Source organism: Pholcus phalangioides, unplaced genomic scaffold (assembly GCF_987345545.1).
Source record: "Pholcus phalangioides strain wild (caught in Gottingen) unplaced genomic scaffold, Ppha-v1.0 ptg000017l_1, whole genome shotgun sequence".
In the NCBI taxonomy this organism is placed as follows: domain Eukaryota; kingdom Metazoa; phylum Arthropoda; class Arachnida; order Araneae; family Pholcidae; genus Pholcus; species Pholcus phalangioides.
In genome coordinates this window covers 5,087,899-5,110,805 of record NW_028301610.1, presented here as the reverse complement: position 1 = coordinate 5,110,805, position 22,907 = coordinate 5,087,899, and the positions used below count along the sequence as shown (strand labels likewise).

Below are 22,907 nucleotides of genomic sequence, written 5' to 3'. Positions count from 1 at the left end.
TATATCCTCATGTAATAATCGCTATCCATTTGAATAAGGGTTTTCGCATTCGAATCTATCAATGTAGTATCCTCTTAGGTACAAGTGTATTTTTCACCTGATAGCTTGTTCATTAGCTACATTATACAGAGTGATCCAAAAGTCAAGCACAACACGGTATAAAGTATTTCATTTTTGAAAATGTCCTAAGAAATAAATCAAAAAACTATAGTTGTTCTAATGTAGCAACATTTATGGATACAAAAACAGCATTGGCGAAAAAATATCGCAACATATGGTCAAAATGTGCGCCTCTTTCGTGAATAGAAGCGCAGATTTTTTTATCAGGTTTGTGGGCATTTTTCTCAGAGCGCGCTTACCTCTTTAACCTCTAATTGAATGTTCTTTTTGAATTTAAACACACAAATTAATTTTCGGTGCACCGAATTCTGCTACTTTGAGTAAATTAACGCAGTCTCTTAGATGACAACCGTCTTCATCTGTGAAAAACACAGAATCAAAAGTTTACCAATATCATTTTCCTCAATGAAGAATCTCAGCCATCGACAATAACTTCAATGTTCAATTTAATCAGGCGCTTTCATTTCCTGGACAGCACGAACACGATAAGTGTTAAACTTCAATTTCTTGAGGTGTCTCTGTTGGCAGTCCCATAGACAAATCCATCTGTAAGGCCAGTGATACACATGCTACTAAGGAGCGCAAAAGCATGCTACTTTCGTGCATATGCATGCACCCAATGAGATTATTGGTAACATTCGTGAAAATATTACCAATGATGTCATTGGGTGTATATGCTCAAAAGTGGCATGATTTCGTGCTACTTAGTAGCATGTGTTCATGGGTCTCTCTTATGCCAGCTTTCTTACATTCTTTGAAGGTAAGCTCGAAATTATGTTTTCCGCTTCATGTATTTCTTGCTAGTCTTGTAGAGATAGATATCCACTTCCCTTCCAGTCCCCACAATTTCCAGTTTTTTGAAACCGGAATTGTAATCGGAGGATTGTTGTCTTGTTGCGTGCAGAAACATTAGAAAAATCCTTATTGAACGCCTGAATAATGGCTACAAAGGAACAAGTTGGGAAATATTGCTCAATAATACAATGTCTTTGTTTGATACTTTGACCACACAACGAACTAAACGCTACTGAGAGTATCAGTATGCATGGAAATTACAAAAAAAGTTTTTCATTTAGAAGAGTACATATTTAATATTTCATAGTGGGTTGCGTGGGTTTTGGATCACTTTGTAATTTCTTTGAGCCAAAAGATTCAGCCATCTGATCTCATACATTCTGCTGTTACAGATTAACTGTAATTGATATATCTTTTATAGACTGGTTTGTGGAATGATAATCCTCACTCCAAGTAGGTAAAGAAAGCCCAAAAAACCAATACGAATAGTTTCCTTCCAAAATGCAAAATAAAATTCCTAACGTCGCATACGGTGCATGTTCAAACATGTTCTCGGTGCTCCATCGCCTACGTTCGGGTGCAAACACACACACACACACACACACACACACATATATATACATATAAGTCGGCATATATTTGCTGATTGGTTAAAATCCTCAATTTCAGATTTTTGTAACAATCCGTAAAGGCACCGACTTGCAGAATCGGAAACCAGCGTACACCGTGTTCGTACCCTTAAGCCGCTCGGTGGTTCGGCGGTGTTTAGTACCAGATTGGCAGGGTTCCGATTCCGTGCTCAGAATGCGACATCATAAATATTTTTCGCATTTTATTCGAAAACTATAGGTCCAAGTCCTAAACTATAGGTCTTGTGCCACCGAATTAAAGTGGCCTTTATAGGCACCCTGCATTAATATGGATTTAAAGTACAAAGCAATATGAAAAAATTCTGTAATTTCTAATTTTCAAATGTTTTGAAAAATGTTATGCGTTTTGAATTACAAAATTAAAGAGCCCCATTAATCATTAATATCCATAATAAAATATACGCATATAATCATTTTCTGAAGCGGATTCAGACATTAATTTAGTAATTTATATTTTTAGAGTTTTTTCAGTTGATTATACGAACCATATTTTACCATTAGTCATAAAATGTTTTGATACTCTAATGGTTATAAATGATAACTAATAATTGAATTTTTCCTAGAAAAATATTTTAAATACTTTAACATTTAAATAGTGGTTAAACAATATGTATTAAAAAAATAAACACAAATTAGAAAAATTAGAGAGATTAAAATATGTTCGAATAACTTAAATGAATGAAAATTTATTAATAAATGAATATAATACTCTGAGAGAGACAATAATTTTTATTATGATCATGCATTTCATTCTTTTTCGTATAGCGTCTTTGGTCTAAATCATCCCGAGAAGTACATAAGAAATTAATTGACGTACACAATTTGACAACGATAAGCGAACAACATCAAGCATTTTTGTGGTAACATGCCCATTTTCTCCGATATTTTTAAATTATAAAATGCGGGTGCATGCACATATTAGATTAAAGCCATTATATACAGTAGTACAAATTTCGGTTTCTACTCACATGCACAGGGTTTACATGTTCTTAGAACATTTTGAGCAGTTGATCGAATTCGGTTAAACAGACATATGCTAGAGTCTCTACATCTTGTTGTTCCCAAGTCTTTAAATGTTCACAAATGAGTTTTTGTGTCATTTGAGCGCGTCACTATGACCCATTTGAAGACGCAGTCTTTTATATACAAGCGAAGTGATAAATATACTGTATGATTAAAAAATTTTGAAGTCCGATATCGTTCTTCTATATTTTTTATCGAACACTTATAAGTACATAGTTCCTTGGAAGAGCTTCATATTAAAATTAAATTTCGATTGATTACATTTTACTCTGATTAGCGAATTCTGGTATCCTGGACGTTTTGGTGCATGTCTACTCGAGAAGAAATAACACACACGGATTTCCCATAACAGACACATGAAATCTGCAGAAGAATTTTCGCTCGAGAAGTAGATATCAAAAATTTCCAAAGAACCCCATACCATAATTTCCAGAAAAAACTGGAAGCATAATTTATGACACCACATCCTGCTACGAAATTGAAACAAGCACCCCGCTAATTGATAATACGTACGATTTGGCTCCACCATGTCAACGAGTGATTTGCGTTGGCGCCTTGGCGGTAGAGCAACGAAAACCTGTTTAAGCAAGTCGTCGAATCTGTTTCACAAAGTCCCTTTGTCGGTAAACCAATGAGAACCTGTTAAAACAAGTCGTAAAACTTGTTTCGTAAAGTCATTCTTTGGATGCTTTTTATTTACCTCCAAACGTAGAGTACACACACAATTATTGTATTGCAGAGTTTACACGGTCGTTACGGAACACTCCCTATATAGAAGGATGGCTTCTTTATTCGAATTGCATTCCTTTCATGGTGCCAAACGGGAGTATCGTTTTTTTAAAAATGATTACATTGATATGGAACTAAGTTCTCATAGATTATAAAATGCAAGGTAAATGATTAAGAATCTAATTTTCTGAGTTTGGCCCCAGATGGATAATGTTGTGCTCAAGTAAATAGGTATTCAATACGTATGTTTTACTGATTTTAATCTCGGGTATTGATAGAATGCCATCTGTCTTGAGCTCATTTGTGCGCTGTAATGAAGTATGCAATGTTCACGTGGAAGTTTTTTTTTTAAAGCACAGTTGCTTGAGTCAATCTGCTTTCCTATCGATGTCTTCCTGAGATATGCTGATACTTCGAACAGTCATTGAATTGTGTTCGCTTCTTATAAACGATCTAGTTTTTGCTCGATTTTTGCGATTTCTACCCAATCTGCAAAGAAGAACATCAGCCATAGAAGCTCGAAATTTTTCGGACAAAAGAGCATATAACAAAGGATTTATGCCAGAATTCATATATAGTATGAGAGTTGTGGTTATAGTAAGAATGACCGATGATGTGCTTGTTCCGTCGTATTGTGGTGACCAGTTTTGCCAAAGCTTTCTTGCGTGAAACGGCAAATTACAGCAAGCGAATGTCAGCACCACTGACACAAGCAGTCGGATAACTTTCCTGCGTGACTTCAAGACGTTATTTTTTGATGTTCTGCCTGAACCGGAATGGATGTCTGAGCTAAGTCCCCTTTGTCTTTTGACGGTCATGCTGTATGACCCATCATGTACAATGATGTCCGTTGGTTTCAAAGAATTACCATTAGCCGATCTCTTCTTGTCCGTCAATTCTTCGAAATCGGTCGAATGCCTATTAAGAGTGCGGAATTCCTGCATCTGGTATGACGTTCCTGTTCGGCTTAGATGACTAGTAACGCTAGCCCTGTGGGCCATATAAAGCGTGTTGTTGTAATGTTTAGCAACCTGATTGCTTCGCCATAAACGAAGACAGATAACGAAGTAAAGGACTGTCATTACAGCCAAAGGAATCAGAAAACACATGACAAAATTCACTAGATCATATGTTTTCGAATCATAAAAGGATCGTAAAAGAATGCATATAGTCTCTTTATTTCCCGATGCTGACGGAACTTGAATTGTACCGTACATGATCATGCGCGGGCTGCAGTATAGTGCACTGGCGAACCAAACTGTCGCGCTGACAATACGGAGTCGGCGAAGTGTCATGACCTAAAATAAATAAATAAATTGTTTCTTTCATGAATAAACAAAACTTTTTCAATAATTGACGAGAGATCAATATTGACCCTAAAAAACAGGTTTCTATCAATTTGGACAAAAACCTGCCTTGCAATATGTAACTGTGCTGAGAAAAAACGATTCCACTCTATGCCTTACTCTTCTCTCTTAATTGCAAAATCAAATTTATTACATACTCACCGAACCTTTCATTCACGAAATATTCTGACACTAGAGGTACAAGAAAATTAAAACGCACTTACCTTCAATCCAATCCTGTATTAGCAACATTCATACAACCTTTTACAATACTCACCACTTTTTTGATTGATTAATGATTGTGTGAATGACGTATATTCTAAGAAGTGCATATTTAGTTTTCGGACAACGTATGCGTGTATATAATTTGTAATGATGACAAATTATTTCATGTTAAGGTTGCCAACTAACTTCAATGTAGCTTCAATTTTTTTGTCCAAACCTTAAGTTAAAGAATGTTTTATCAACTTTTGGTGCGTTTTGGCATGATTTGAATTCTGTTAGAGCTAAATGCTTTACATAAGCAATTCTTCATAAGTATACGAAATTACAGGCCATTAGCGAGACATTATATGATTCACTGGCAAACTTAAAATTATCTAGAAAGATATTAAAACTTCTTGTGTTAATAAATTCAAAAATTACTTGATAAAATTTTAGAGTGTTAATTTGACGGAAAACACTATTTTGATGATCGCATCATAGAAGGGCTTCTGCTCTTACTAACACTATCTGTCCATCGAAATCATTATTTGGAAACTGATATAATGGAATAATGTTAGCACGTCGAAGTAGAAAAAATTGCAAAATATTTTCACTCGTTGGATTCATTCTTAAAGGGGACTTCGGTTGAACTCACCTGTTTACTGAGCATAGGATGAACAATAGCAACGTATCTTTCGATGGAGATAACTATCAGAATTGCAATCGATGCCGTGTAACTTAAGCTGTGTATGAAATGATACATTTTGCACAAAAATTCTCCGAATGCCCAGTGAGTTGTTAAATAGAACGATAAGTTCTGATAAACGCAGAAGAGACCAACGCACAAATCAGCGACAGCCAAATTTGTTAAGAAGAAGTTGGTCACAGTTCTCATCCTCCTATGCAATATCACCACCGACATGACCAACAAGTTTCCTAAAAATATAATTCGAAAAAGCTATAAAAAAATTAAGTACAACGTAAAACTTTAATAATACGCAAAAATGTATGTTTATGCATGTTTATTGGCAAAAATAATGATAGAAAAATAGAGCTTCATATTGTTTTCGTAACTGGATAAGTCGTTTAATCAATAATGATTTTAATATGTTCAACAAATATTTTAACCAAAATCAAAAAGAAAAAAATACTTAAATTTGGAGTTCTTTGTCTGAGGCGAAAGTTTCGGATACCATCGATTATTATCACACACAGCACCACTTATTATTATTAGTATAGCAAATAAAAGTGGAAATCTTCTTCTATATAAGTTGCAAACCAATATTAATGATGCTTCCTTATTCTTAATTTTCTACCCACACAGTATATTGTATAAAATATATCGTTTGCAAAAACTGCTGTTTTTCCTTTCTTCATATTGATTGTTTTTATCTTTATGAAAACACTGAAACTTCTCTAAGACGGCCCCTTGACGTTCTGTAAAAAAGTGGCCGTCTGCGGAGGGGACCGCCGAATAGAAGTTCTACGATGGTAAACAGGAAAAAGACATTTGGGGGGTGGGGGGCGTGTCAAAATAACGGTTCTCAATGTTCTTCTTTTCTTATAGTAATTACTGTACATATTCTTCCCTCGCATTCTTTTACTTTCACTATTGTTCTACTGTATCTCTGTGTGCTAAAAAGTGAAGAAATTTTCGGCGTAGCCAAAACTTTCACATCTTTTACGTATTCAGTAAAGATCGTAGATATAGCTCGTTCCCCTCCCCCAGGGGCAAATTTTTTACATTTTCGTATCAGCTAGGATTAACCGCACAGCATTAGCCTTTTTCATCCTATTAGAAATGTTTCTGACCAGATAGTGTCACACATGACCAAAACTCCGATTCATCCTAAAAGGTATTTATGCTGATGTGTATAAGAATTATAAAGTTTGTGAAAAGGTTATACAAAGAGAACTATCAGGTCTTGATGCATTAAGAGGAAAAAGTACAAAAACTTATTTTTGTCAACTCTTAATTCATAAGGAAGTGGCCGCGGAGAGGTTGGCCGTCGACTGCATGCAGAGGGGACCGAGGAATAGGGATAGTTTTTGTTTTATGTCTATGAAGCCCATTGTCCGTTCTAAGAAAAATTGACAGCAAATGCAATTTGGTCATGGAATAGAGGTGGCCGCCTGTATGGAAGTTTTACTGTATTCAGAAAAAAAAGAAAAAAATACAATATAGAACTCTTGATTATACTCGGTAATAAAAAATTCCATAAATCTGTTTGAATTTTCACGTTTCATCGGGTTTTAAAATCCTCAGGGCCGGCCGGTACTGTTAATTTTTCAAAAAAAACTTTCTTCAAGCTATTGAAAAATCATAATAACCATTTTGCTTAAAATCACATAATAACCATAAAAAGTCATAATAACCATTTTGCCTAAAATCACATAATAACCATAAAAAGTCATAATAACCATTTTGCTTAAAATCACATAGTAAGCATAAAAAAAGTCATAATAAGCATAAAAAAAGTCATAATAAGCATAAAAAAAGTCATAATAAGCATAAAAAAAGTCATAATAACCATTTTGCTTAAAATCACTTTTACCTTTTAATAACCATTTCCATTTCATGTAATCACCATTTCCAACACATATTTCAAGTACTTATAATATTTAAAACCAAAACAAAAAGAAGAAAATTACAAAAATCATTCCAATTATTCTCGATAGTAGTAAATGACAATAAGAACAATGTTCGTCAATCAAATGGTTCTACGCATCAGCTCTTATTCGTTTTTAAACCTGAAGATATTCTACGATGTTGTAGACAGCATTGTTAAGTTAATTGTATTGTTAAAATGACGTAGTGCGTTCATATTCCATGGATATTTCAAACGTCAAATGACTTTTTAGCTGGATATTTAGTGGCCCGGTGCGAAAACGGTTTTGCGGTCCTCTAAAATATCTATACTGTATATCTGCTCCCACACCACAATGGGTTGTGACAGGGCAGAGTTATATGCATGCATAGGTCCAGAGTAAAAATTCATTTTTTAAGGCTAGGATTTTTATGCTCTAAAACTTCTAAAAAATGCATTTATGATCTTAAAAAACTGTAAATATGCCCTATAGAACGAAAAAATATGTCCTAAAAATTATTTTTCAGTCCTATCTCAAATGACATTAGTATATCATAATGAAAAGTGTTAAAGCAGTCTAAACTATTTTGAACCATTACTTATTGTATGAACAAAAATTCTTTGTTTTATCAACTGATGCCATCGAGCGATTATTTCCATCAAAAATTTCCCTTTTGAGTAAGTTTTTGAAAACAAATTCAGAATTAATGTGCAGCCACTGTAGGTAAAAATACCTAGCCAAGTACTATATTTAGCTATAGAAAAGCATTGCACAAAATTCAAAATGAAAAAAAATGTTTAAATAATTATTCTTTTTATTTGATAAAAATCTCAAATTCCCCACAAACGCTAAAAAATTCCTCCCGTTTACCAATTTTATAGCCATTTTTCCCACGAGTTACCATTGCCAGATGATTAATCTATTTAAAGCCAACCACCAGTGTCGTTGAAGGGATAGTACTTTTATGCTCTAAAACAGCGGTTCTCAACCGCCGCTCCAGGAAAATATGAAAAACTGTAAATTTGAAAAAAAAATAATTATAAATGTTTTTGAATAATAAAAATAAATCAGCGACTTTGATGAATAAATAAAAAATATGCCTACGGGGCTCCGCCCCATAGACATTATATACCAGAAAGGGCTCCGCGAGTTAAAAAAGGTTGAGAACCTCTGCTCTAAAATTCCAATGTCATTGCTGATTAGTTGAAGAACCTGAACTTCAGGATTTTTTACCAATCGCAATGACGTACCATTTATAGTGCATAAAAATCCTATCCCTAAGAGCTCTCGCCAGAGGCGCGAACCGAAAAAAAACCAGTCTGAAATGCGATTGGAGTAGCGGGGAAAAAAAGTACTTTTTATCGAAAATTTTAAGAAATATGCAAAATATGCCTTAAAATTTTGACAATGTGCTCTATCACGTAAAAATAGCAAAATATGCAGAAAAATAAAGAAATATGCTAAGACATAGAAATCCAAGTCTTACTTATAAGTAAGGACCTCGGAGAACCCGGGGGATCATGCTGCTGTGAAAACCATAGCCCTCACAAAGAGAAGGCTGACACGATTATAGCCTGGGTGCCCCAGTGATCGATCTCACATATTTTAAATCCCTCAAGCCGAACTATAAATTTCCTGGAAAATCAGTAAAAGAAACCAGCTAAAATTTAGCTCAAGGACTTGTTAAAAAGTAATGCCCATACAACTCAATGGGCTCGTGTCCATATGTTGATTTGCTATAAGTAGTAAGTCACATATTTTCATATGACATATCTGTAAGTAGACATAATTTGAAGCCGGCTTTGTTAAGCAGTTAGTCAAAATGTAATACATAATAAATGTACTAAAATCTGGTTTTATACGGCATTGCGGCCCGATGCGATCACACCCTCACACCTACCGAAGTCCAACCCTGCTAATAGCATAAACATACCATAGGTATTCTAAACTGATATTCTGAACTTACCAAAAAAGCAGCAGCAGAAGACAAACGTATAGGCAAGTACCAAGCATATCTTGATGTCGGATCGGTTGAAGATATAATCGTGAGCTGCACTGTCGTTGCTGATATTAAGCAAAAGACATCCGGGGCAGTCGACTAATGGTGTTCCTATTTTAGAATCACTTCCGCTCAACTGGTCATCAACAGCGTAATCGTCATCTTCGCTTCCTTCTGCCATTGATTGCTCTGTGAACAGGAAAATACAACTAGAGAATGATATCAGAAGAAATGCTCGTAAAAAGAGGAAAGTAAATGACTACCGAATCCAAACCAAACTATGCCCTTGTCTCATGGGTCAACAATCACTTGTTCAGCTAGAAAACTGACCGTCCTAATTTTTTATATATGTTCGCTTTAAAGTTGATGTATGAATGTGCACCATCAATTTATTAGATACAACTCACAAAAAAGTGCTTTTTCCGCCTCATATAGTTCAATATGTTCATTGAAATTCTTTTGCCTTGATGAATTGCGTTACGGAAGTAAATGTTGCTGCAATTTATAGCTATGGTATTTTTCACCATACATAGCGAGATATCAAAGCAAATCCATTGTGGGCTAATTACCGACGCAGAAAATGCTAACTTTTCGGTCACAGTAACTGCGAAATTGTGAGAATTATAACGCCTGCCCTACAGAATTGGTCTCAGTGGTTTTGTTTGCTGTGCCACTACAATACATTTGTGGCGCTGGGTACCTTGTAGTGTTAGTAAACACCCTGCCATCCTAAATATTTGCATTCCATGGAGAGTTATTGCCATTTATTTATCTTGAAATTTTTCATCTCACTTTTTTTGATGCGAGCAGAAAAAAGAGAAAACTGATATCAAAATCTGTTTCCAATCGCAAAATCCGAAACTTATAAGTTGATGAAGGTAGCCTACATAGGCCATTGCATTGACTGTCTTCAACACACGGGTTTAACCTATTCACTCCTACCGGGACATATATGTACCATAGTCCCATACAGGTTCTAAAATTGGCAGTGAAAAGGTTAAATCTGGAATTTCCCGATTTGTTACGAAATTTGATTGCGGTTCTTTCCCTCCAGCTAGTTTCAAAATGACGAGGTGAAAATAAATTGCACTAATTTACACTGGAATGCAAACTACATAATGCATTTATTTTGGGGCTTAGGTGACACTTCATAGTATTCAATGTCATCAATTTTCAATAGATGGCGCAAAGAGCAAGACCAGCAAAATCAAGTACACGAACTTTCGCACTGAACTCGAGTTCGAGTTATTGAGGCAAAGTCTGAATAACTGGACACCTTGCGTATTTAAATATAACTATCAAACACGAAAGTCGCAAAAAATGATAATGACTCTAATAAGAGATAATAATGATAGTCACACACTAATACTACCATTTCAGAAAATCACACAATTCTTCCATCCATTGAAGTCATTGTATACGAATGTCATTTGGCACTTTCTACCGTCAAACTATGTCATTAATTTCGCATTTGAACAGAATAAAGTAATCGAAAGAGATCGAACGAAATTATAACAAACTAGCTATAATACCCGGCGCTGCCCGGGTTTTCTTCAATGAGGCTTTTTGGATCATGCGATATCTCCCTCTTTCTTTGAGGGACATGCAAACCGTGTCTAAAGATACCCAATATGGCGACGTCCTGCGCGACTCATGAAATAAACAAATCTAAATTTAAAGAAACATAGAAATGAATAGTCCCCACCCCTTTTTTTTTTTGATGGGTGCTAGGAATTTCGATTCCCTCCCCCTGAACTTCAAGTTATCCATCTCTGCCTGTTTCAGCTTCCAAAAATGCTTAATTAAAGCTGTGGAATTTTTTCGATGCACTTTACGGGGCCCAAAACTAATTTTAAAAACATCCTAAACTATATGAATTTATGCAAATAAATATCAAAAGACAATACGGAGACACATTAATTTTTATGCTTGAGAAGATATAGATAAAAAGTTGAAATCACAATGCTATTGCATGGATATCCAACTCAAAAGTAGATCCGGCAAATTATTCATATTTAATTTTCTGGGCTTCGTATCTCCAAGCGAATTCAATATTTCAAAAATCGAGAATTCAATTTAATTTTTAAAATTATTGATGTGGCAGGAAACCCCCCCCCCCACTAAATTTCCGTATTTATGCAGTTAAATCGGCAATTTTAATACTGATTTCTATGAGGATCACCCTTTTCTTGACCCTCAAAGCGATGCTGATTATAACGTCTATTCAAAAAGCCTCATTACTGAGAGTATATTGAAAATGTGGCAAACCATTATAAAGGCATAAACTATTATACATATACTAACAGGATTAAAGAAGTGACAAACCGTTGTAAAGACATATACACGTCTGAAACGCATTGCCAGGGAACCACGGTAACCAAAGTAAACGTTCGGAAAGTGATTGTTAAGGCCCGAAAACCATTGTTGCCCGACAGTTTTTTGCCCGTTTGGGGCATTTGCCCTGGTCTGACGAAATTTTAAAGTAGCCTATCGTTCAAGTCGGGTCCCATTTGGTATATATGCAAAATTTGGCGACGATCGATCTAAAATTGTAGATTTGTATAGAGAACATACACACACACAGACACACAGACACACAGAAAATCAATTTTATATATATATATAGATAGATAGATAGATAGATAGATAGATGACTCCCACGAAAAATTATTTTTTGTGTGATTTTCTATTTTTAGGAACAAAATATTTAAAAATTCTTCTACCTCTTCTCCACAAATGTCTGTAATTCATTTGAAAATTGAAAAGCGTAATTATTTATGAGCAGGAAAGAAAAAAAAAACGACTCCTATTTTCTAACATAGTCAATTGCTATTGCGAAAGTGATTCGTTTTCTTATTAAAAGGTAATTTAATTTTATTAATGGAAGTATATAATAGTCTTTACTTTCATTTAATAATGGAATCAAAATGATTTGCATTAATTTTGTTTGTTTTTCAAAATTATAACTGTTTTTATTGGTTTTAGGCCATAAATATTTTGATCCTTCTCAAGACAATAAATTTTATTGTTTTAGGAACGGGAAAAAATTGAATTTTAATGTATGTCGAGACATTTGATGATGTCACATGATATTTGCATTTTTTATCCCATTCTCCCCAGGAATGCCGTAAACGTAAAAAAAGTGAAGAATTTCTAAGACTATCTAATACCGGGGGGGGGGGGGGCTCAGACAAGTTGGCCAAAAACCAGTTTTTGACTGAAAAATTCCCTCAGCCCCCACCTGAGAAACAAGTTTTTGTGCTGCTCGGCGTCGCATAGTGCTATGGGTGTGAGGAACCGGCTTTAAATGGTGTCTAACAGTTCACTCTAACGTAGCAACTGAATCATCGTGTGTACTATCAGTTTCAAATCATTCTGCGTGGTTTACTTTAACGTTATACAGTATGTTATGAAAATCAACCGATATGATCTAACTGGGGATAGCATAAAAACTTGAAAAATATTAAATTTCTTTCTATATTTACACAATGTTCCTATCAGGTATGTAAATACATGCATTTTTATATATGGCTATGAATTCAATTTTGTACTCCCACCATTTCCTTCTTAGTAGTGTCATTTTAGAATATAAAATTGGACTAAGTTACGATGAAAACGATCTTGAAGGTAAGATATCATGTCTATAGATATTTTCGCTCAAAAAAGCAGTCGAAGAATCATCATATGAGTAATTTGAGCAACGGAGATATCGGATGCCATTTGAGAAAACATCAGATCATTTTTCTGTAACGTCATGGAAGGAGAAGCAAAGAAGTTTCCATTGGCAGAAACATGAAAAAATTTCATATTGACAGATTTATCTCGACGATGGCTTTTTTGTGTGCAAGTTTTGAACGTCATTCTGCCATCGAATCTGATTTCAGACACGAAATTCTTCTGGATAGTATAAAACGAGAAAAAACCAATAGAATTTTTTAAAGTATTTTATTTTATTTGCATTTTTTAGATCTTCTCAGAGAGCGATAAGCGTATTTTAGTTTTGAAAATGTCCGATTTTTTTCACGACACCTTAAAGTGTTGCGGCACACCTTTAGGGAAACACTATGCCATAGAGTTGAGGTTTAGTATGAATAGGCTCAGTATTTGATATTCAGTCACGTTTATTGAAGTTTTGTGAGTTACTCTATAAGTGGTGAATAGTGGTTTTAAAATGCAACCAAACCTCGCATTTGCGCTTCGAAGTTAGAAAACCGCGAAAACCAATTATATTGGATGACCACTGTCTGGTCGGTGGAATCAAATTCTAGCCTTTGGCATGAAAAGCCATCGCGTAAACTATGTGACAGCTCTCTTTACGCTCCATCGAGTCTATTGTTATAATTAGAATTTAAATTCTACTTCAACTTGTGTTAATAATTTTTTAAGTAAAATGAATGAAATCCAATTTTTTACGATACATTTCGCGTTTGTTCTCAGCGGGGGGGGGGGGGTCCAGATTTATGTTCTCATTACGTCAAGTGTCAACTTAAAACCTTTAAAGAAAATGAAAAATAGTAAACACGGAAAACTAAAGCTTGATCGCCATATTGAACAACGCAACGTATTTTCTTTCGTGAACTCGGTTTCTTTCAAGACGATCGTTAATAGAAAAGATCGTTCCATGTATCAGATATTGAACAAAGGAAAACTTTATACTCACTGATGTTGCCATATTAAACTCGAATCCATTTGGTTGTTTGATTTACTGGAGTTATATCCGCGTTGGAAACTTTGCAATAAGAAAAATAATGGAAAAGATAATATACCGAGTGACCATAATTAAACTTTGAAGCTTCTATAAAATTAAAAATTCTGGACTAAAAGTATCCAAATTCAAAAATGGTATAAAAGAGGTCAGGAAATTTCATTTCCTAAAGAAAAACCATTTTGGAATGCCACCTTCAAGATAGAAATGATACTGTTTGATGAATTCACCAGTATTATATTGATTTCAGAGAATAAGTTATAAACTAATATATTTCTTATATACTTCTTGTGGTTTTAGGCTTAATTTCACGATAAAACGGGGTTATTGCTCGACTATTTCCCGTTGACTGGCCATCTCGGTCATCGGATTCCAGTCCAGGTGAATAAATGCTGGAGTGGCGTGGTGATAAAGGCGCGTATACTTTAGCATGCCGGTCTTGTTGTAACGTACGACCTCCAGCAGTGGTTCTAATCCATTCGTGTGTACACAAATTTCCGTTGTGTTCTTTTTTTCCTTTGTATTCATTGAAAAAACCGATTGCCGGTGGGTCCAGCTCAAACAGCTCAAGAATCGTTCACAACACGGTACAAATTACTGAACAACCAATTGCGAATGCTTACATATTACATGCTCCGTAATGTATACGTGCCTTAAGATGCTCGTCTACCACCGTCTACCTAAGGTTGCCATCAGGTGCCGGGGGAAGAATATAGATAACAAGATATTGTTCTTAACGGATTGAGGCAACCACCCATAGATGGAACCTTCATTTTCAACCCCACTTGTTAACGGCAGTAAATTGCAGTATAGCGATATGACTGGAGTTGGTGTGTAGTGAAGTAGTCCAGGTGACTCTGATTCGAGGACATCCCAAAGCGACATTTATTGTGGCTATTGTGATATTTGCGGGATCTGAAAAACAAAATATTCACTGATAGATCGACTACATGTATGCTCAAACGTATCAGCATCGGCTGATACATTTGAGCTACAGTAGAAAATGCAATACTTTGCTTTTTCACCTTGTAAAAAATGATGGATTGCACATTGGATAACCAATAGCCTGAACATCATTTGTTTTATAATTTTAATACCTCTCTGGGGTTGTGACCTTTCGAATGATTTTCTTTCAAAATCTCATATGGTTCCTTTAAAACAATTTCCGAACTTAGGAACTTTTGGTCCAATAGATTTTTATTACGATTTGAAGTGTATATATATACACTAATGTAAATTGTGTGTATGTATATATATATATATATATATAGAGAGAGAGATAATAGATTGAAATATTTCGTGAATATATGCCTGACCCTGTACTTAAAAATTTGTGTTTGAATGACGTCATTGATTCAAGGAAAATAATTATAGGTCCTCTAAATAATTAGTTCTCGTGTGCCTAAAATAACCGTAGTGTGACAAGGACGATCTAATTTGGAATCATCTTACCAATTATTTCCACGTGACAACTCACTCACGAGAGAACATGAAGTTATTTTCTGGGAAATAACTAGTTTCAGATTCAGTTAATTGATTTTGGCACGTTATGTTTCTCTCGATTCAAACTCAAAAGGCAAAACTGTTATTCGATTTTTTTCACGATGACCTTCAAGGCTTCCTAACCGGACGTGAACTGACCATTTATTGAATAGTCGAGTCCCTAGAAACACGAAAATTCCGATAAAGTGTGATTTAGAGCGAAAGATTTGATTATGGCTTTCGTTTTTATGACTGAAAGTAGAGATTTCTTTTACGCTTCGAACCATTTATTTGATTTCTATTCGAAAATCTTAAATGGGGCTTTCGTTTTGAGTGTACGTTCATCAAGTGCATGACGTGTGTGATAAGTCACCAATCGGTAACATTTTCCCTTAATGTTTCTCATTCAGCATAAGCAATAGAGTTAAGGTCGCACCAAATGGGAAAAGAGTTCATGGATACCATTGGTACAAAAGATTTTGTTACACTTAAGAGTGGGAAAGTTTTATTGCGTGATATCCATGAAAATTCCATAAAAGGCATTTAAAGAGTGTAACTTAGCCATCAAAAATACAACTGTCGCCACCTGACAGCCGGAAACTGGAATTCAAAACACCTGGGTACGAATCTCAGATGGATTTATTAATGCAACCAAAATCGAAATAAGCTCTAAACTATATGTTTCGTTTAGTGAAAGATTAAAATGTCACGGTCTTCTTAGGAAGTGACGTAAGTTGAACTGCGACACGTTTTTATTAATCCTTTATTTGGCAGTAATGCTCTCAAGCACACAAAGTGAGTTTATTATATTTTTTCAAATACAGGCACTATATATATTTTGAGCTCGTTTTGGCATTGATGCTTATAAACAACTCCTGAACTTGTGAGCGGTTTATATATGAAATTTATTTATTTATTTACACATTTCAACAGGCTGAGCCCAATTACAGAGATGGGAAACCACCACGGACATAAAAAATACCAAAAGTAAATATAAAAGAAAAGTAAAATAAATAATAATTCGTCAAAAATTTACAAGTTAAAAAAAAAATCATTAAACAAACACATAATACAAAAATATATATACGCAATGTAAACACAAATTGAGAATTCGATACAAAGAAGACCGAAAATAAAATGAATTACACAAAAATACAATATTCAAAGATAAGGAAATTAATATGATTTGCAAAAACAACAAGAGAAAAAAAAAGAATCGTGATGCCAAAGCACTTTTTTACAGTAAAAACATTAATGAGAAATATGTACAGTGCCTCTCGGAATAAGAAATCTTTATGAAATATATCTGGGAATTCACTCGTATTATAATTTTCCCATGCTCGCAAAATTGGTGAAGTATCCAAAATGTTCGAAGTTTCTATAATTATTAGCAGAATGGCGCAAATGTACACGTCTCTCTCCTATTTTTTACAAGCCAATTAAGAATGATTTTTCACTCTTGAATTTTGGGGGGGGAAATGCCACGTGTGGAGGAGACATATTGCTCTGCATTTTTCAAAAATGATATAAAAGTAATTTGGCAAACAATAAATGAAATTTTTATACTATTCAAATCTACATAAATCATATTAGAAGTGGAATTTTATTTAATTTGGCGGAGCCAATTTTAAAGGTGGAAATATACAATTTTATTTTAACGCAAAAAATCAAAAACAAAATTGGAAAATTGTACATACAAAGACAATCATATAGGTTTTATATACTTAAGCGAAAACACGACGAATAATTATGCAAAAAAAATTAATAATAAAAAAATAAAACCACAATTACACAAGACTGGATCATTCAGAGCTCTGATAAATTGGTTTTAATTTTCAGAGGGATCGATGTCTGAAACAGCAGTTAAGAAAAAAATAAATATGTGTGATTTTGGAGTTACTCGCGCTTGGTTAAAATTCATTCCTGAGCAAATAATTATCCCGCAAAGTTCTGTAAGTTTGACATTCGAAAAAAACGTGTTTGCAAGTTTCACTTTTACGCAGATTACAAAAGCTGCATATATAGAGAGGATCGACTATGAAATATTTATTTCTCAGTCTAATAGCTGGCCAACTAAAACGAGGCTATATTAATACGCGCTTCAGACGTATTTCTGAGTTGATTATTAGATATCCATGAAAGCGTTTTTATTGATCTATAGAGTTTGTGTGTAAAAACTGAAGAATTTTTTGTTCACCCTGCAAAATCAACCGTTTTAGGACGCATGGTAGGGCATGTAATGCTTAATCATGGCAGATAGAGGGTGAATTTTAAAAAACTGTATCCACTCTCGTTAAAATGCCCCGAATTGTTGTTAGCCGATTGAATTTGGTATTTTAGCCGTTAAGGCCGATATTACACTATGAAAGTTTGATAAAATCTCTCTTTAAAACTTAAAAAATCCAATCAATAAAGCTCATAGGTTACATTCGAGCAAATGCAACCGATAAGCTTATTGGCTGAATTTTTCATGTTTTATAAAAGGACTTTTATAGTGCATATATAATCCTGACCTTGGAAGCTTATTGTATAGGTTTTTTCAGGAAAATTTTCGGGAAATCTATTACTTTCCATGTTTAGAATTCGCAAATAGAACTTCAACAGGAGTCTGTTCATTACGATAATTTGACACTACTTCCTGCTCGTCGTTCCTATACAACCAACGTTGGTTATAGAGTCAAGCGTCCACCGCGTCTACAAACCATAATCTTTGTTTTGCGCATATTAATTGACTGGCGAAAGTCCAAACAAAAAGTGTTCAATTCATCAATTTTCTTTTTGCAAGTTTACGGGGGAATCCGCAAGTATGACCCCGCAGATGATCATCAGTAAACCGTAATGTATGTACGAATGTGTCTTTATCGAGTTGGATAGGGGGTGATAGCTGATTTATTTAGTCGGATAAGTTCAATAATGTAGAATGAAAACAAATTTGGACTCAACGTTCCTCCTTTTGAACATCAATGTGATCCGTCAAACCGGATTCCGTTCTCACGGCTTCACTTGGCTTTTTTTATAAATATCTCTAATTAGGTTGACAAAGCAGGTATTCAGACCAAACTTCGAAAGCACATAAACTATGTGATTCAAGCTCCCAAAAGCGTTTTCAAAATCTACATTAATTAAAGATAAACGGAAATGAGGTTTTCGAGTATAACATAGGATATAACATTATCCTATGGCTTCGCTTAATTCGGGGAGGATGAGAGAAAACAATTTCTGAAGAAGGGGGTAATGGAACAAAGAGTTTGGGAAACTATGGTTCAGATCATTTAAAAATTCATTAAGTTGAGATACATATTCAGATTACAAATCATTGCACCTTAGTCAAAGGTGTTTTCAACTGTTTTTTTCCTTTCTGTCAACATTGGTAGAATAAAAAACTGCCCACTCACACAGGCATATGATCATAAAATCAATCAAGTAATTTAGATAAAGATCTTCAGAAATTAACCCATTAACTGGCAATTTGTTTTTGAAATTTTTGGCCGAATAAATTATATATATGCACAAAAAGTTGTAAACGTAAACACGTAAAATTCCTAAATCCCCAAATGGGGATCGTGGCAGCTAATGGGTTAAGAACAGATTGCACCATTAAAGCCAAGAAATGTAAAGTTGCCATTGCAATCAGATGGTGACGATCCGTTCACCAATAAAAGATTATTTGAAACCACCTCGACTATTTGACGATTCATCCAAATGATTTACGGATAGATAATCTCATCCGATTTCAGTATTAGAAACTGTAGTCTGTTACCCAATCTAATATTCATGTCACCAAGCAAAATTTCATATTCATAGTTTATTTATACTTAATATATAACCCCTCGAAATGTTTCTCCTCCGGATATTTCAATGCTTGCCAATTGAGGGGTTAAATTGCATTAACTAAATTTTTGAATTCGAATTTTTTTTCCACAATTATTGAATTGCTTCAAAGATTTTCCTTCGGTTTATTTAACAGTACTGTAGCCCCGTTGGTAAAACATGTCACGGATGTACCCAAAGACGTTGACATGGGTAGCTTGAATATGAACTCTCTAACTCCTTCATTTTCTTTTTGTCTCAGAACCGTTTCAACACGGTTCAATTTCAACTTGAGGACGAGAGATGGCGTCGAGGCGACAGCAGTAGAATATTGCTAGATCTAGAAACTAGGGAAAATATCTTGAAAACATAAAAAACTTTTTCTTTCGTGATAATTTATGGCCAACTAAATTTCACAGTATAAGCAATCTTTTCCTCCTCACCTGTCTTCAATTATTAAAAAAAGCTGCTGCTGCCATCATGCATGTGACGTACAATGTAACACATATTTTCGAGTTTTTTTTATTTCATTATGTGTTATCAGTGGCGTATGAATGCGACGACACCATCGAAGGATTACCACTTCGATTGAAATTAATAAAATAATAGAATGACAGTTTTTTAATTAACTTGTGTTGTTCGGCGATGCTTCCACGTAGTTTGTCAGTCACGTTTGACTTTGATCCTTCTGTGCTAAAAATGTAAATAGTATCGTTAAACAAATTAATCAATTTTGAATAGAAAATTCATTCAGAAAAATAATTTCATCAGAAAATTAAAATTTAAGGAGCAAACTTGATAAACAGGTTTCAAAGTGCTTGTGTTTACAATCATAATTTGCCTTGTGTGAACAGTGTTCCGTCAAAGCCGTTATACAAGCGATTTAATCTACAGTCGACGCTCGATTTTACGAACATGCTCTTTTTTACGAACTGGTCCTGTCCCGAACAGCATGCCATAGAGATAATGTTAAAATCTGCTCCATTTTATAAACTCTCATTTCTATCGACTCTCTATTTTACGAACTTCGTTTTAATCCGCAATTTTTTTTGGTCATTTTATTCTTTCAGCCGCCTCCGAGTTTGTTGTAATCAAAAGCATACTACAATTCGGACGTTCTACGTGTCTTGAGAGAAAATAGAAGAAGGTAGTTCATCAATTTGTCACCACCAACATACAGGTGTTTCGCGAACACGTGCCAAGAAGGAAGGCTCAATTGTTGGTGGGGATGACCATGGATTTTGAAGATGCGTTGACAACGTAATTCGTCATTGGTACATTATGATTGGATAAGCTGCTAGTTAGAGAAATGGTATGATAGGCCATTCCAAGTTGAGAGTCGATCACACGCCGCCAGACACCCATGGTGACGGTCACGCAAATCTTTTGCTCCCCATGCTAGCACAACCCTAGCTCTACGGGCCGTACTCAGTCGGACCCATGTAAATTTTTCTACCCTCAACTTTAGCAGTTCTTAACTTTTTCGTGTTATGGCCCACTCAAACGATATGGATATTATCCCAGTTTGTTTCTTTCACGATATAGTGGCAAAACCAGACAACTTTGGTTGGCACAAACTGGTGGAGGAATTCAAATCGCAGAAGACTATAACAGAACATGTCCAGTCAATGAAAAATTTCTTCGAAAGCATCGGAGACGACTATAGCTCTCTACTAAAAGCTAACAACACGTCATCCAAAGCGTGTAACAAGGGTCTAACCTTTCAGAACGCCTTCATTGACTTCGGGAAAATCAAGGAAACAGAGGAGCCAAAAGAGATCAAACGACTGCAGTATCTCACGGAAGGAGGTATAAAATATCTCATTAACTTCCCAAGCTCGTGTTTCTACGATGAGTACCCTGGACTGGCTAAGATGAAAAGAAACGAAATCAGGAAAAACCTGGAAAACCTTGGGACAAAAAAGCTGTCATTCACCTTGAACAGCGAAAGCCAAAACACCACTGGCCCAAATAACCCAGCTGGATTCGTAACACTTGACGAAACTTATTCATCCAAAACTGAATCGGGAAACTCAACCCCCAGGATCTCTCCAGGAAAAGTAGATTCCGGAATTGCTCAAGAATTTATCCCAACGGTCGTATTCACAAATTCAACTTCAGGAAAAGACCCAGAATCCACCGCGACAGGCAGCGTTCCTTCAAACGAAACGGCGAAAAAGGACCAATCAAAAAGCGTCCCAGTGCAAGCCACCACGCCTCCCATGGTGAGTGACAGCCAGCCGGTGCCGACGGAGGAAACGCTCTGCCTAGCCGTATGCGCTTCGGGCAAAGACCGATGGTTTCAGATCGCGGATCCCCTTCGCGAAATTTGTGAGGAGAATTTTTCAGTGAAACTAGAAGGCGAATCCTACAAGATTAAGTTTCACAGCAAAACGGATTACGACCTAGCCGTAAATTTTCTTCGCAAACAACAAGTCGAAATTGTGCATTTCTCCAACCGTAATAACGAGAACTTTAGTGTCGTGCTAAAAGGCCTTAGCACCCATACGCCGACAAAAGACATACAACGTCGTTGGCATCTCCCAACTCAAATCAAGGCGAAAATCGGCGCGAGGAAAGAAAATTCCGCTCTGGAAAATTACTCTCCCCCGTGACCATTCGTCCCGCCAAATCACCGATCTCAAAGTGCTGAAATACATCTCAGTAAGTTTCGCACCCTTTAGACGAAACCCAAATCGGCCGAACCCCAAAAGGTGTACCCGATGCCAGCGCTGGACTCACCGAGCGGACGCCTGCACGTTCGAAGAAAGGTGCATCAAATGTACGGGACAACATAATGGTCAGCCGTGCCCGAAAGTTCGCGGAAAAGATCAGCCATTCTGCGTAAATTGCAATTCTGAAGGACACCCAGCGAGTTTTAAAAAATGCAGTGCATTCTTAGCCGAACTCCGGAAACTGAAGTCGGGAAACACAAGCCCGGAAAAATTGAACACCAACCGTTCGTCACCACAGAACGCAAAGCCGACGGCCAAAAGCACCGACTTCATTCCCAGGAGTGTCCTGAACAAAGACAGCAGTACTGGTGTAAAATCAACCCCGCGGAAAAGAATATCAATTCCATCGATAAATCAACCGAACTTTGAAAAATCGAGCCAAACAACACCGGCGAAAATCGACAAGTCCAACGTGAAAAGTGGGCCCAGCAGAAACACAAGTCCAATCTCTACGGACTTCCGCTCACCTACTCGATCTACGGACTTACGAAAAAACTTAGAAAATTTCCCGAAGCCTATAGCCGAAAGCAGCCCAGTCACCGAGCAGCAGTCAAGAGATGCCGCACCCTCGCCGGCACCATCAGCGATCAGCCGCGCTGAACTTTCTGGACCGTCAACGGATGACTCGGCAGAATGCTCAAATTCGACATATTACGTCTTCGAATTCGCGAAAATATGCTTCGAGGACATTTTAAAACTGAAAACAAAAAAAGAGAGGCA

General features: G+C 35.8%; 1 protein-coding gene across 2 annotated transcripts in view; it reads right to left on the bottom strand.

The window, feature by feature from the left end:
- Positions 1-2,279: 2,279 nt before the first annotated feature.
- Positions 2,280-22,907, bottom strand: part of LOC149072138 (trissin receptor-like) — a 107,736-nt gene continuing 87,108 nt past the window's right edge. For both annotated transcript variants that reach the window (XM_089246855.1, XM_089246854.1), the window contains 3 exons: positions 9,423-9,644; positions 5,523-5,803; positions 2,280-4,615 (listed from right to left, as the gene is read on the bottom strand). In XM_089246855.1, coding sequence (XP_089102981.1) covers positions 3,686-4,615; positions 5,523-5,803; positions 9,423-9,644 — 1,433 coding nt within the window. In that variant the 3' untranslated portion in view covers positions 2,280-3,685. The remainder of the gene's footprint in view (positions 4,616-5,522; positions 5,804-9,422; positions 9,645-22,907) is intronic.